This window comes from Vigna unguiculata, chromosome 2 (assembly GCF_037176805.1).
Source record: "Vigna unguiculata cultivar grain cowpea cultivar isolate G323 ecotype 2 chromosome 2, ASM3717680v1, whole genome shotgun sequence".
Lineage (NCBI taxonomy): Eukaryota > Viridiplantae > Streptophyta > Magnoliopsida > Fabales > Fabaceae > Vigna > Vigna unguiculata.
The window spans coordinates 33,035,260-33,051,972 of record NC_140793.1 but is presented as its reverse complement, the minus strand read 5'-3'; the positions used below and the strand labels follow the sequence as shown (position 1 = coordinate 33,051,972).

The 16,713-nt window shown below is 32.2% G+C and overlaps 2 protein-coding genes across 2 annotated transcripts; both read right to left on the bottom strand.

Annotated features, from left to right (window-relative positions):
- Nucleotides 1-217: 217 nt before the first annotated feature.
- LOC114173032 (uncharacterized) lies at nt 218-1,281 on the bottom strand. The gene is made up of 3 exons (XM_028057226.2): nt 1,065-1,281; nt 855-973; nt 218-626 (listed from the first exon to the last, which is right to left on the bottom strand). The coding sequence occupies exons 1-3, from the start codon at nt 1,217-1,219 to the stop codon at nt 619-621; spliced, it is 282 nt and encodes a 93-aa protein (XP_027913027.1). The 5' UTR covers nt 1,220-1,281; the 3' UTR covers nt 218-618.
- Nucleotides 1,282-2,680: 1,399 nt separating this feature from the next.
- Nucleotides 2,681-13,378, bottom strand: HOS15 (WD-40 repeat family protein). Its single transcript, XM_028051484.2, has 15 exons — nt 13,215-13,378; nt 13,043-13,135; nt 11,339-11,484; nt 10,892-11,225; nt 9,864-9,958; nt 9,708-9,754; nt 8,096-8,246; nt 7,604-7,667; nt 6,497-6,655; nt 6,249-6,370; nt 5,502-5,576; nt 5,266-5,319; nt 5,089-5,162; nt 3,602-3,676; nt 2,681-3,247 (listed from the first exon to the last, which is right to left on the bottom strand). The coding sequence occupies exons 2-15, from the start codon at nt 13,101-13,103 to the stop codon at nt 3,028-3,030; spliced, it is 1,677 nt and encodes a 558-aa protein (XP_027907285.1). The 5' UTR covers nt 13,104-13,135; nt 13,215-13,378; the 3' UTR covers nt 2,681-3,027.
- Nucleotides 13,379-16,713: the final 3,335 nt, after the last annotated feature.

The following is a 16,713-nucleotide window of genomic DNA, read 5'->3' as shown; positions in this document are numbered from 1 at the left end:
GAAATTGTCTCCAACTATGCGATCATTTAGATAAACCTAAACCAAAAATAATAGCTCGAGCACAAATTGAGATTAGTCCTATCATCCAATGAAGATGATGACTAGGTGCTGCATAAAATGAGGAAAAGATGTAGCAGTTAAGTATGCATTGCATTAAACCCTGCCTGGGGAAACCATGTAGTTATAGCAAAGGTGAAACCACCACTAGCCATGCATGTATTGCTGCGAATTCTTAGTCACGTTCTCTATTATCTGCCTGACAATAATATTAAGCAGAAATACAAATTTAACCAACAGTATAAAACTTTCTAATTTTATGCAAGGCACAAAGTAAAACCGTTGCAAGTACTTTATCCGGTAATGAGAAGCCAATCTATTGATTAACATCTACACAACACTTAATTTCAGCATAACCTCATTCCCAAAGAATGTCGATGCCGATCAATGCATGAAAAGTTTCAATTAGAAGGATACGCTGTGTGCTTTATTCATACAAATGATAATATTTCTCAATTGAACAACCCAAACCTCCAACAGGCTTCCTGCCTCAAAGCATTAGCCACCATTTCACATCCAGTCAAACGTATAATCACCACTGATACATTTTCCAAAGTCTGTTCAAGTACCTGTTGGAAACAAAGACATTTAAATAAACACGATATTGAATTTTGTTCGCAAGCATTTCAAATTAGTTTTTATTCCTAATAATTTCAGATGTACACTTTTAATAAACTTTTTTTCTAAAATCAACAAGAAACCGTAGTGTGGAATATACAGAGAAATTAATAGCACATTACACAGAAAGAAGCATGACACATTAAAATAAGAAATACGACTTCGGAAAGAACAAGTACCCTGGGACAATTCGCAGCAAGCGCGCGATTCGACTGAGATGTGAGAAGTCAGACGAGCGGCGGCATCAGCGCTGTGCAGAGGCATCAACGATTGCGTGCACCCGAGAATTCCAATTGTCCTGCAGAGATAAAATTACATTTTAGAAGAAAAAAATATTGAATAATTATGCAAAAATAGGTTATAAGGAAAATAACCACAAGTTACCTTACCTGGGAAGTGTAAAGAGGGGGCGGCGAGGGTGAAGAAGGTGAGAGCGAAGGGAAGGGGAAGAAGAACGTTGGAGGCGAGAAGCAGAGGAACGAGTTGGTATGGTTCTTGCGGCGGAGAGTAACGACCTCGAGAGAGATCCACCGCGCCACGCCATTTCTTTGATTTTGCTCTGTGCGGAAATGGGACCCGAGATTAGGGGTTCAGGCAGCGCGCGAGGAAGAAGCTAAACCCTGGTGTGGTTGTTGTGAGAGAACCAAGCCCACATTTAACTGGACTGTGGCCCAGAAAGATTGAACAATGGCCCTTTTGATACTAATCTCGGCAATTTGGGCTTTCGATAAATTAATTAATTAACTAATATTTATAGAAGAAGAACAATTACAAAATGATAATTAAATTTTAAAAAAATACTATTTAAATATTTCATAATTAAGTGTATAATATTTCAGAAAAAAAAAAACATTTAGTAAACAATGAGAAGTGAATAAAAAAGTGCATGATAAATTCTCAATTAAAAATGTTTCCCCAAAAATTATCATAGCCTCAATATTTTTTTTTCCAACATTCGTGTCTGTGCTTTCTCTCACATATTTCTACTTTAAAAGAAATTTGTTACCTTTCAGAAAGAAACAAAAATTTTGTTAGTAAATTCTCTTATTCATCAGCTAGATACATAATGTCCATTTTTGTAAACCTTTTTCTCCTTTTATTTATTTGATTTTGTGGCTTTTTTCCTATCAAGGAACGACATTTAGAATAAACGTAAATGAATATGAATAAATATCGACATATGAGACTTTCACCTGTTCATTTCTTCTCAGTATGAGCTCCAATATTTTTTTAAAATTAATATATTTATGAGTTATTTTATTTTACTCAGTTTTATTTAAAATAGAACTTTCAATTCACATTAAATTTGACATTAGCTTTCCATGGACTTTTATGATCATGATTATAGTCATCATCATGATTTTTAAATATAAGTTAAAATATTTATAATTATTTAGACATTTCAAAGTATTTTCACTTCTTATTTTGATAAAAAAAAATTTACAAGTATTCTTCAAAGTAAAGTTTAGTCAACACGATTTCTATGTGAGTTTGTTTAACCCGTTTTCATTGTTTTAGAAACACTTCAAAAGTGTTTTTTTTTTCGAAACTATTATTGCAAAAACAGATACTGAAGTGTGAGAATTAAAAAGAGTGAGAGTAACGAAGTCCCAGCATAAACCCTCTGGTTGAACTAAAGAGGGCACAAAATAGGCTCCAATGTAAATTAATCACATTGTTAATAAGACTTCTCTTAATTTTTTTTCCTTAGATAAAATTCATGAAATTCTATTAATAAGTCTAATTCATCATTTTACACAACCTTAATTAGTGAGACTATAAGACCTATATAAATTTCAACTAATGTGATATACAGTTTATTGGTGACTCGTATAACCTGTAATGCTTTTTTGCCAAAGGCTGAAGAACATTGACATCATTACAAAATTATATGTGCGACACATGATTGTAGACTAAATAAATATTTATTCAATAATAATTATCATAAAAGCCAAACTTTTGTAAATTTATGTTGATAAATTTTACCATGAAATTTATAGAAATATTTGAGAAAATACGAAAGTCAAACTCCTTTATCGTGTTTAACGAATACTTCCCGGTGTAACTCAAATATCTGTAGTATGGTTTTAACTTTGAATTGCACACGAAGTACTATGATAAAACACGATGTCTCAAACTCAATCTGTACATGTTTTGATCGAGAGTACGCTCCTACACGTTACTTCTTACTGACGATCTATAGAAAAATACAGTTACAGGATCTCAGAACCATAAGCTATGCCTACAACTATGGTTAAGACGGGCAACCTATCTACACTTCCATAGATCTCTTCAAAAGTAAGGAGAGAGAAAAAGTTAACTAGGCAAGTTAACTTGGTGCTTCGCAGGATCTTACATTCTGAAATCCAAAACGCATACTGTATTATTGGCAAAACATGCAGCGATCTTGTCACCCTCCTTATTCCAAGACACCTCGAAAATGCCTCCATCACCAGTGTAGGTTTTAACTATCTTGCCTTCCTTCAAGGACCATATCAGCATCGATTTGTCAGGAGACCCACTGGCTAAATACTCACCATTGGGACTGAATGCAATAGAATATACACGATCTCTGTAGAAACAAATAAATAAAGTTGGAATCAAAGGGATTGTAATATTCAAAGAGGCTGGGAGGAGGAGTTTAATGGAAGAGGTAATATTCTCTGTACTAAATTTGAAACTTTTTTACCAAAAGAATCTATTTTGAAGGACCACGGGTATACAATTATCACCAGATAAACAACAAGTTTGGATTGTAAGAAAATTCAATTGAGCTCGGTGGAAACTAAAATGGAAGCTGCAAGCTTCAAGTTGTTGAGTCCGCATACCAAATTCATCACTTTCAAACAAAAGGAAATATAGGCTGGGAGGAGGAATTTAATGGTTTATCCCATACATAAATAAAGCAAAGCTAAAGAAACTATACCTGTGTCCATTCAAGCTGTAGACAAGTTTCCCAAGTTCCACATCCCAAAGCTTTACCGTTGAATCAAATGATGCACTGCACATAAAGATGACTAGATCGCTTAAAATAAAGAAACAAACTTTTCGTTTAGTATTGAGAAAAATTAAAAAAACGCTAGCGAACATGATTGCATGTACATATGCCCTGCACATTCATTGATCAACATAAGCAAACTACAAGACAACAACATTTTAGGAAAAACAAACAGCGTCAATTTATTAGAAACTTTGCCACATACAGTATGCAAAGTGGGTTTAACTCTTCAAACAGTTAAACATGTTCGAGGAACAATAACTGGCCTCCAGTCCTAGGCCCAAACAAACCCACCTGTATCACAGGTTGTTGTATCAATTCAACTCCGTTGGAGTTGTAATTATTGATTCTTAAAATTAAGCAATTGAAATTACCATTGGAACAAATGGGTTCTTAGAGTTATTATAAAAGCTGTTTATATAAGCAACTGTAGCCTAACACTAAAGATGCCTAACTAATAAATACATTTTAAAATGAGAATTATTATGGGAGTAACGAGATGAAACGAGACATACAGAAAATAGTTAGTGGTCTTAAATCTTATTTGTCGAGAATTAAAAACTCAAATCAATTCTTGCGTTGAAGATAGATGCTCTATGAACAAAATCTGCCATATAGCAGTTATAGGAGTAGGCAATTATGTATTTAAAAAATAATGTGTTTTGTAGATGTTGAAGGAGTAGGCAGTTACGTATGGTGTATACAGAATATAACGTGTAACTTGTGTGAGTGACAGCAAATGCAATCATCATCTGTGTGAGATTACGAAGAACATCACTGGGGCCACTAAGTTGTTCAACCCTTCCAATCTGATACTCATAGCCAGAGGATCGATCTCCACCAAGACCGTCCTTGGCCATCAGATCTTGATTTAGTCCAAACTCTGATGTCAATTTTGGATTTAGTGGAAGATTGTTTCAGGAATGTATGACTCAAAGCACGCAGAGATTTGATAATAAACCAGAAGATTGTCTCAATTAATTACACCTCAGGCTTTAAATAGAATGCATCAAAGTAAGGAAACTAAGAAACTAACTTGAAAAAGGAAATTAGGGAACTCGTTAGAAACAGAATCAAAACATAAACTAAATATAGGAAAGTAGGAAATTAGTGGTCACATGCTGCATCACAATCTTCTGCAGGAGTTTCCGAAACTGGCACAGCAAGATAAAAATGCTATATTTTGTGTGATCTAATGCAATATTATATATATTCAGATAAATCACAAGTGTCCCGTCATCAAACAACAATAAGCATTATGCACACATCAACAGGAATCAGAACATGCTAAAGGTGGCATAAGATTCTATAGTAAGCACCGAACAAGGCTATTTAGAGCACCAAAGATGATGTTGCTAACCAATGCATTTTAAAAGCTCAAAAGAAATGAATCTAACTTCAAGCAACTAACATACCTAGCCAACACCAAATTTTTATTAGGGTTATTGGTACCAGGACCAGTTGGGCTCCATCTGATAGTATATATCTCCTGCAAAATAATTATTCAGTTGTTCCAACTATCTGCATAGTACATGAAAAATTCAAAAGGAAATATAAATACACTAACATAAAGAAATATTCATAAATGGTACCTTGGAATGCTCCCTAAAATCATGAAGATATTTATCGTGTTTCATACTCCATATCTACAAAACAATAAATGGCAAACATACCGCGCACAAAGACAAGAATTTTACAATTAGTTCAGCAAGAATACATGTTTACCTGATAAAAAAAATTCCATAAAAGGTCTGATTGCAAAATCCAGTACCACCAAAAAAGGCTATTATGTAATGATAAATTAAACCATAACAGTGAGTGATGTTACCTTTGCAGTCATATCATCGGAACAAGAGGCCAATAATGAACCAGTGGGATCCCATTTGATACAATTAACTTCACTCTGAAATAATGAAAGGCCGTCATTAGCCCGCAAAAGCTTATCCAAGCACCATATTGCATTTTAATGAAATATGTCAACTTAATGCAGGACCTATAAAGCTAGTTACACAGAATTCAACAATCAAACAGGTCATTAACTACTTTGCTGTCCAAATAATTCAGGTAGAGCTGCAGACTTTTATAAGAAGACCACCTAGGTAATGTGACAACTTTGAAAATCAGGATTTGTTAGCACTACAATATATTAGAATCAGACTGGGGTTCTCCCAGTCCACCATGTCGAGCCATATTCAATATGCCCAGGTTTACCCAAAATATATTCGAGAAGCTACAAGCTAGAGAAGGCCTCACACTAGTCAGCTGGAAGAAGGGTGTGCAGGGAATACTTATACGTGTGAAAATAGATCCCATTCATTGCACTTTCTTAGATTTATATAAGACAGTCCTTGTTTTCTATCAGGATTCATCTTCAAAACACCACCCCAAGGGTGTACATAGATTCATTGGTTAACCAGGCCAGGCCTTTTTAACTTCTTATTAATAAAGTAGGGAATGGATTAATTGTCAAAGCACTATCCTGGGATCATCCATCAATCGGTACAATTAACCATACTTTACACTTTTAACCTCTAGCGTAATCTGAAAAAAAAACAGAGAGGAGAGGTGCACGAACCTGATGCCCAACAAAAGTTTTAATTGGGAGGTTTTCACCAATCTTGCACACATGTATTTTAGTGTCAGTTGAGCTTGTTGCAAATGACACATTGTTGCGCCAGTCAACATCAAGTGTCCAACCTAAACAGCATAGAAAGCCCAAATTTTAAAACTTATCTATAGAAAAAGTTAAAAATATTATTGCAAAGAGTTCTTTTAAAACTATACAATTCCACCTTGTAAGGAAAGTTGTATTTAATAGTTTACCCGAATGAAATTCAAATTGTTGTTTCCATCTCACAGCTTTCACATCCCAGACAATTGCAGATTGGTCACAACTTCCCGTTAGAAGATAATCACCTTTCTTATTCCACTTCAAAGAGAATATGGGTCCCTTGTGTTTGCTTAATATACTCTTCAGTTCACCTGGTAAAAAAATCAGTGCATGATCAAAATTCAAAATAATAATTGATGTTAAGAAATGGACTTTAAGCTTAACTCAATCCCACAAAACCGACTTGTAAGATGAGGTTTGCACCCACTTATTTATTGTGAATTGGACTTATCTCTAGTTGATGTAGGACTTTCAACACACCCTCTCACACTGATGCTTATACATCTTGGGACTAGACATTAATGGGTGGTCCAACAACGACTCGGTAGCGGTGAAACAATAGATCCAACAAATAACAAACGACACTAGGATAGGTTTGAACTACGACTCCGATACCATGTTAAGAAATGAAGTTTAAGGCTAACTCAACCCTACAAAACCGGTTTATAAGGTTAAGTTTGCACCCACTAATATATTGTGAATTGACTTTATTTCCACTCAACTAGGGACTTCCAACAATTGAGTGTTTAGTTTTCTGTTGCAAAGAATCCCAGTGGAAGTTTGGCCCAACTCAAAATTAAATTCACATTTCCTCCCTAATAATATATGTAATAGCTTTCCAACATGTAAAGCAAACAATCACAAAAATTATGATTTTACATACAGATAAAAGAAAAAAAAAATCTAAGATATCAACACTTGCGACAAACGACAACAGTATCCACACAATAGTTATTAAAGTATAATATTCCTCATCATTTGAATCATTTAGTTTGAGATTCGTTAAATAAACTCTAAAAGAAAAACATTATATTGAAGCAATACTCAAAAACCTTTTGTTTAGAAAAACCACAGCTGTGTCTGTACCAGCTCGGGGCGGTGATATTAATCATTTACAATAAAGAATAAAACGTTGGGTCTCAAGCTAATGCAAGTGTGGCTATCCCTAGGTCAAAAAATCTTTGAGTTATTTTCATCTTAATCGTGTATATCTCACAAAAGGCTTAACTGAAAGTCAATGTTTATGAGAAATGACCTACCATTGGTGGTCCAAATTCTTGCTTGCCCATCATATGAGCCAGTTGCAAGTAGTGTCCCCTCCCCCTGCATAACGGCAACTAGAGGTCAAGGTTTTCGTAAAATAAAAAACAATTATTGCTTAACATATTAAAGATACAAAGATTACACTCACAGAAATAAATACCTAAGCATACCAAGAGAGAGGAAAATAAACATGCTTCAAATATTCAGTTACAAGTTGAAGAAAAGAATTAAAAAGAAGATGCTAATCTCCTATCTATTTTCTTAACTTTCACACAACAGACCTACACAAACCTCCCTTGAAAATGTAACATATAAAACATGACCTCTTGTACAATTTCCTTCTCACAGACTTACCCGGCTTTAGTGAGGCTGGTATAGGTTTGAAAAACATAGAGATGTACGTAAAAAATGAGTAAAAGAACACGAGAGGGGTAAGACACAATCAGTAACAATCGTTTGTTCAAACTAGAATAAGCAATCAAACTCACATTCCAATCAAGTGTAGTGACATCATTACTCTTCTCATTTGGTTTAGCCCTAACATGCTTCAACACAAACACATTTGGAGGGTCATTCAGCGAAGCAGATTTGCATCTCCCTTCTGGTATTGACCACATACGAGCTGTTGAATCCCCAGACCTAAGTTGAAATGATGATAGAGAAGTTAAAAGATATTGTAAGAAGCCATTCATCAGGTCCCTATTTCTGAAACAATTTACCGTCTCGAAAGTTGTTTGAGAAAACAATAAAAGCATTCTTTAAAACATATTTCAGAAAAAAATAAATAAATAAAAGACTAGTGCCGTACGTAAATCTTTTCACTTATCATTTTCTATAGATATAGATAACAAGGACATGTAGAATCAGAATTCAATATCTTAGAATATATGTCATGTCCTCCAACTAACATGACATATCTTTTGAAATTTACTGTGAACAAAATTTAAGGTCCTTTGATAATATTCCATGTCTTTATAAAAAAAAAAAGTTTAAAGTTAGAGCAAAACAAACATCTACACAATTAAATAACTTTCAAAAGAGTTTTACAGAATAAAGGAATGGATCAGCTTAGCAAAATGGAATGAAGATATCATTACGAAAATCAGAAAGCAATCAATTCAATTAAGGGGAAAAATGTGATTCCATCTATTGTAAGTTTCCAATATTTCATTTTACTCAGGAAACTCAATTGTCATGATTCAACTAAAGCCACACATAACCTATGTGTAAGTGGAGATAGACAAGCACACAAAGAGTTCAAGCCTGCTTTTGTATCTAATAAACTACTAAAGCAAATGATCAATTGGCAAGAAAAGAGGCTAGAAAAGAAAATTTGAAAAAAGATGGAGATCTTCTAAAAGAAACACCCTTTACTGTTAGTTTAAAAAAGACCACGGAAGAAAAAAAGGAATTTGAATGCCAGTTAAGATGGGTGAAATGTCTCCCATGCCATTTAAACCCAAATCATTCAAAGATACCTCTCCAAAGTTCCAGCAAATGAGGAAGATAACTTATGTGGATAGTATCTTATCTAACTGCTATCTATGACATAAATACCTTAATGACACCATGAATGCAGTTGCAGATGATTCAAAGTGTCTTATCCGCAAGATGCGATCTATGCACATGCTATTTATGATATAACTGACTCAATGACTCCTTGAATGCAGTTGTTTATATAACACAAAATTCTAAAGAACATTTGAAATTGCTAGGATTTTCTGTTTTTATAGATAAAAAACCAATGTTAAAGTTGCATAAACTGAATAAAAGACATTTTCAAACTTTTAATTTAAAAAAAAAAAATACAACTGCTTTTGAAAACAGGAATCTAGTAGTCCTTAAATTCCCTAATTTAGCCAGTGATACAAGTATACAACTGATGAAGAATTCTGACAAGATTTGCAACCGCTCTTGCCAATATACTTGTATTAAAGATGAACAAGCCCAAAATCCCCAATACAGTTGGCATCTCTTCATCAAAAAGGAAGTATAACAAATGAAAATCCAAATTGAGCAATATAGTGCCCAACTATAAAAAACACACTCATAAATACATATTTATGCAAAAATTAAGTCAAACACAAAGAAGATACCTACCCAGATGCTATAAGAGATCCTGTAGGACTCCATGCACAGGCACACACCTAGGTGTACAGTAAACAGGCCCGTTAATAGAGTTTTACAATAAAAACAGCATATGAAAGCAAATGTTAAAAGTTAACAAAACAAAAACATATTGATGAAATATTTCACCTCAGAAGTATGACCTTCCAAAACCATCACGTCTGAACTATGGATTTCACATGGTTGCAATCTTGATACTGTAGAAATGTCCATCGGCTCCAGTCCTACAAAAACGAATGAAAACATTTAATTTATTTGTTGAAGAGAAAATATTAATTGGACAGAAAATTAATTTGAATTTTTGCATATTCTAACCGAGAGCAGGCAGGTTCCAGTGTCGTAAAAACATGCAACTAAATTAGAAATTTCATTGGGGTATTCCCAAAGAAAAATAAAGAAAACAAATAAAAGATTAAGAATCTTCTGCTAGAAATAATCACAAAATAGTATAAGGACATAAGGGTAGAAATACATGATATCAAAGAGAACATTTATAATCCTAAATCCCACAAAATTGGCTAATAATAAACTAATAATTCAATGAAACTCATTACAACAGCAACCCAGATGCGTAATTTTTTAGTGGATTTATAAAACAAGCCAGATAGCCAATATTTTAGAAGTACGACTGATACAGACAGAATAATAATAATAATAAAGCACTGGATGACAATACGCTGAGAGTTACTAGCTCTCTACAATATCTGTAGCTCATTATTATATCGTCAGTCCTTACTCCATTGATCAACTGATCACAACAAGGGACACAGAGCATGAGGCTACCACTAGATGGGGTATAAGGAGGGAAGATGCGTGCAGCATTTCCCCTGCCCTATGCAGAGAGGCAGCTTTCAGGATTTGAATCTGTCACCTTCAGGTCACAGAGCAGTAACATTAACATGGCACCAAGGTCCAACATCATTCATTAGTTGATCGATTAATCACAACATGCAAAACAATATACTACAATTGTACAAATTTTACAAGGAGAACCTTAATAATAGCAAAAAAATGTTTAGATGAACAGCAAACGGTTAAAAATAACAGAAGAACATAGGATTATAAGGAAAATTTACACTTGGGAGATTAGTAATAAAAATAACGTAGTTACACCGCATGAAATGCTAAACATACAGCAAAGAATAATAGGTGAGTACCTTCCAAAGCTTTATTCTTTTCATGCATTACAGAAACCATGTGTTCTTGATCTGTGACCAGTTCTTTACCAGTCTGATTGCCATGCTTCTGTTCTAGCTCTTTAACATCTTCTGCCTGATCTCTATCCTTTTCACATTCTTTAGCCCTTTCATGTCTTTCTTTTTCTTTTACCCATCCTCGCCCACCTTCATGCTCCTTTTCAGATTCCTTATTTCTATCCTTATGTAGTTTTTTCCTTTTCTTATTAACCATTTTCCCAAGTTCGTGCACATCTTTCGTGATAAGATCCAAAGGTTGTAAGAATGAAAAATCTTCATCCAGGTTCATATCACTCTGACAAACGAACATCGATCAGTATGCATCCTAGGGTACAAAAAGCTTAAATACTATTCAAACACGTGGATGTGCTGGCAGTAAAAACTAGAGTTAAAATAAAGAATACTAACATTACTCAAGTTGGCTTCCATCTCCAAGTACTGTAGCCCCTTCTGAACAAGTCTAATAAGAGCACCTACTGGTACAAGCGTTCCATCAATGGAGCTTTTGCTAATACCTGCCTCATTTCCAAACGCAAAAGCAGTGTGTATGAAACCTGCAGTTATGACAACAGTAACCAAAATCCAATTCAGTTTCTTTGCACATTATGCCCCTAACATCAATATAGAAAGCTTCATTAAAATTAAAAGAAACATTTTGTTTGTTAAGTAAGAAAATTTATAACATTAATTTCAGAACTTCTCCCACCTTAATGGATGCCCTAGTCCATTTTATTCCACTGACTCTATTGCAACAATGGAGTATTCCTCATAGTTATCTTTCTAAAGTCATTAAAAAAATTTAATTTACAAATGAAAAATTGCCAATAGCATTTATTTCATAAATGTATATATAATGTATATACATATAAACGGGATTCACTAACGTATGCAAGACAAGGTAAAGATTTTCCCTAAATACACACGGAGATATTGACAAACTTTCATCTTCAGTGTATTTTAAGAAAATAGAAGTTATAACTTATGAAAATATACCTTATAAAAACTAAATGCAAAAATATTAACAAACCCCTACACACATACAAAGAACAATTCTTCTAATGAGTTTTATATATTATGTTTCTAGGTTGAAATAAATTTTAACTATCAAAGCAGCTGACAGTTTCCTTTGTTGCTAGAGGTTCAATTACTCGTACTTAATGAATATATTGTATTATTTAACTAGTGTGCTATGGCATATTTAACTTGGTTTTAATATTAATTTTGAATATTGTATGTTATGAGAGTAAAGGCTTTGTAGGCAAAATTTATTTTTCAATAAAATAAAGTCACAAGAAGTTATGAGGATTAGTCCGATGAAACTGTAAACTTGCCCTTTGTTACCTATTGGTCACACAGGTTTAGATCTGGAAAAATAATGAATAGTATGTTTTATTTAGTTTGGTTCAATATTGTTTGATACATTATATTAACGATTAAAATACCATTTGTTATTTATTACCAGTTCCTCCATCATAACTTAGATCAGTAAACCTTGCTCTTGCAAGTAATTCAAGGGACTAGAGTGATATTTTGCAAGCATTTTAGTAGATAACAATCGTGACTGAAAACCTAGCAATGTCTGATTGCAGTGCAATCTCAAGATGAAATTGGGTTGCAAATGACGGTTTGATCACCTCTAAGGAAAAGGTCTTAACCCAACTCCTACTCTCACCCTAGAATTGGGTGAGCATTATTTGATAATACCAAAAAAAATTGTGACTATAAAAAATAAAACAGAATTCCACTTCAGAGCTACATTGTAGTCTCAAAACCAGCGAACAATCTTTCAGCAACACAACAAACAATGTTCACTCCTTCTGTCTTAAACCAAAATAAAATTAAAAGGTCAATTTTCGAACCACAACTGCCGCCAACCCTAACCAATTAGCCACCCACAAACATTTTCAGCGCTTGGTCAAACCAACCAGTCAAAACAGTAAGAATTCCAAAAATCGAAATTCGCCCAAAATCTGTACCGTCAATGTTTCAGTAACCGCACAGGAGCAAAATAAGAGCGGGCGAGCAAGCAAAACGAAAGGCATGTTATATAATAAGGAAATTCACAACAGTAGAAAGAAAAAGAATACGAAGGATGAAGGAAAACAAAGAAACCTGATTCGTGAAGGTAGCGAAAGATGATATAATTGAGTTCAACGGAGGTGATGGTGGACATGTTGCTTCCTCTGAGCAAACGGATTCAGCAACCTTCGGAAAGAAATGGTTACGCAAACAGCAAGGAAGCGTGTGCGGAAGCATAAACAAGAGAAAGAGGAAGAGAGTATACCGAACGGCAAAGGAAGGAGTAGCTTCTGAATTACAAATGCCGAGGTGGTACTCGCCGGCAAGGTGACAGCTGCAACCACAGACCTGCCACTGGAACGTTACTCTCTGCACGACAATGCAGAACCTTCGGTGTCTGTGTAGTTGGTAGCTTTTTTCTTTTCTTTTAATTTTCTTTTCTGCAATTTGTCTATGTATATATACATATACTCCTCTCCGTACCCTCGTTTTACTTAAAAATTAAGAAATGCAAATTTTATTATATACAAAATTATATTTATTTTTATGGAGTCTCATGTTTATCGTATAATTTCCTTAAAATAGATTTGAGCATCAGAAAAGTTTCAACTTCAAAAATAATATCAATTTCTAGAAAGAGTAATAAATAATAACTAGTAAAATTTTAAAAATTTTACATATAATTAAAATTTTATAAAAGTTAAATACTCATTATACGTTAACATTATATACATTAATACGCCAGCTCCTATTATCATTTCTGTACACAAAACGACTAATTACATAAATATGAATTGAATTAAAAACATTTATTACTCATAAATACTACAATAACTAGCTTAAGACACTAACATCCGCGAATCGAGAAGGAAAAGGACTTGAAGTGACATGGGTATGACTTGATTTTTGTTTTGTTTGAGTTAGATGCCTTGTGATTATTTTTATTTTGCAAATTCAGTAAAATATAACCATTGCCAATATCATTTTTAAAAGTTAAATGTATAAAGGACTACATATTTCTATTTTTATCTCATACTCCTTCCAAAATTACATATTATCTTAAAAAGATAAGTGGCAATCAATTATACATTGTAATAATTTGGAAAAAAAAAATTGTCGGTACATGTCCTTTCAAAATTGTATTATTATTTATAAATCTTCTAAGAATGTAGAATTATATATATATATATATATATATATATATATATATATATATATATATATATATATATATATATATATATATATATATATATATATATAATTCGATGAGAATAAAATAAGTACATTGAAATGGTGAAAAATATAATTTTTTTGAATAAATGTGTTATAGATAGAAAATAGTGTGAAAAAAATTATTATGTTTGTGCCAGAAGAAATAAAAAAATGAAAAAATTTTCTCAATATATACAAGGTAGAAATGTTCTATTAAAGAAAAATAAAGAATACTCCACTTGAACTAGAGAACCAACATGCAAGATGTCAAGCTAGAAGAAAATAGGATTGTAGAATCAGACTTTTACCTCTTAACAATCATTCTATATGAATTTTTAATTCCTTTTATAATTTGTAATTTGAAAATAACTAAAATTTGATATGAAAACGTAACCTCTTTCTTATTTTCTCTATATGTAATTAGTTTGTTGTGTTGAAAATATTCAAGTTGTATTTTCGAATTTGCTTTTTCTAAATGTGATATAATTCTAAGTATTTCTGCTAGAGCATTTTTATTTTTTATTTATTTTTTGATAATTTGCTTGTGCAAAATTTCCTGAAACTAAATAAAGTAAGGATATTTTCTTGGACTAATATCAATAGTTCATAATAACTGTGCATATGATTTTTTATCTCTTGGTGTGAAAAATGCTTCAAAGAAATCATATTTATTTATTTGTTTATTTCTTTAAACAATTAATTTATTCAATGTTTTTTTTATTTTAAATTTCTTAACATGTTTAGTTAACTAGAGTCAAATATTTTGTAAGTGAGTTATAAGTTTGTGTCAACTCATAGTTTTCTTTTAGTTATATTTAGAGACTTGTATTGTATAATGAGATATTGTTTAAATGTCTATCCACCATAACCATGTTGACATATACAAACTTATTTTACCTATGAATTGTCAAAATAGCCTAAATTTATAGATTCTGATTAAATTATTTTCTCTTAATAGAACCAAAAAAAAAACTTTTACATTTCCTAATTGATAATTTGTTACATGATAATTTGTTACAGTATAATTTGTTACAGTATCTACTTCAGTGAAGTTATAATTCTCTCATGCTATGATATCTTATATTCCCAAGTTTAATCCACTAGTTATTATCTCACTATGTTGTAAAGTTTTAGAGATTAAGGCATTTATTTGGTTTGAATTTGTTAATAATAATGTAGTCCTTAGGAGACGTAAATACAACACTATGACTAATTGATTTTCTATGAACTTGACTAATCAATTCCTATTTTTATTATCTGTAGACTAATAACAAGAATAGATTTTTTTATCAATAATTATGATGATAAAGAAAAAGATAACCAACGATGAAGATAGAGTAATTATTTTTAAAATGAATTTTTAAGTAACAAAAAAAAACTTACATACAACAAATAATTAATTTAGATGTATTTAAAGTCTTATTTTATCTATAAAACATTAATTTTTTTTTTTATAAAAGTCCACTTACTAAATAACTTAAATGCATCGGAAAAAATTCTTACACGAAAAAATTTAATATTTTAGATATCACTTTGGATATTTACTTATTGAAATATCTCGTTTCAATTAAACAATACAGTACGGTTTAGGGTTTCCCTTCGTTTTCATTTTTAGAGACTTCGTTTTCATTTTTAAAAAAATTAAACAAACATGAGGACATGCCATCACACTTTTGGTGAGGAGTTGGAGAGAAGATGAAAGAGTAACATGGCTTTCGAATTATACAGAGTAGTTTTTGGTTTCGCATTACATAATCCGTGAGTTAATTTTTAAATCTGAAAGTTTTTTCTAAAATAATTTTCAGATAATTTAATCTGAAAAGTTTTAAATGTATAATTGGGGAGATACTTTTAACTTTCCGATTAAACTGAAAAGGGTAAAATAGGAAACTTCATATTCATGGGGGTGCAGAAGAAAATAATGGAGGTGAAGGAAAAATTAGCCCGATCTAATACTATCACAATGTTAACCCATTCTAACGGTGATGGTAATTGAATTTATTTGAAGTGCAGAATATGCAATTATCCCGTTGGTGAAGTGTCTTGCTTTCGTTGTAATAAACTGAAATCAAATTGAAAGCTTCATTACAGAAGAGTGTGGTAAACCATTTAATTTGACTGAGATTTTTCTGTCAATTTTCCACGTAGCAAAAGCCTCATTGCATCCTTCGAGATTAGGCTTACATTCTCACCGATATTTCATAAACCTACGCATCAAACAAAGTACCTTTGAGGACTTGAATTGTCTGAAGTTGAAATTTCAAAATGTCCCCGCATCTTATATCATGTGATTCACCACAACTATTGTAAGTACCTTTTTGAATAAATTTCTTCATAAATATTTCAAAATCAACGATAAAAAAAATGTAAGTCTGACTTAAGAAAAGTATTATAACGTTCTCATTGACACAAAAACTTCATCTCCTAGGAAGATTAAAGATGCAATTGAAAATAAAATAAATCATAAATTGTAAGTAAAATATATTTATTTTAAATAAAAATTAAATATTAACATTAAATTATTGGATAAGAAGAAAAATAATATATAA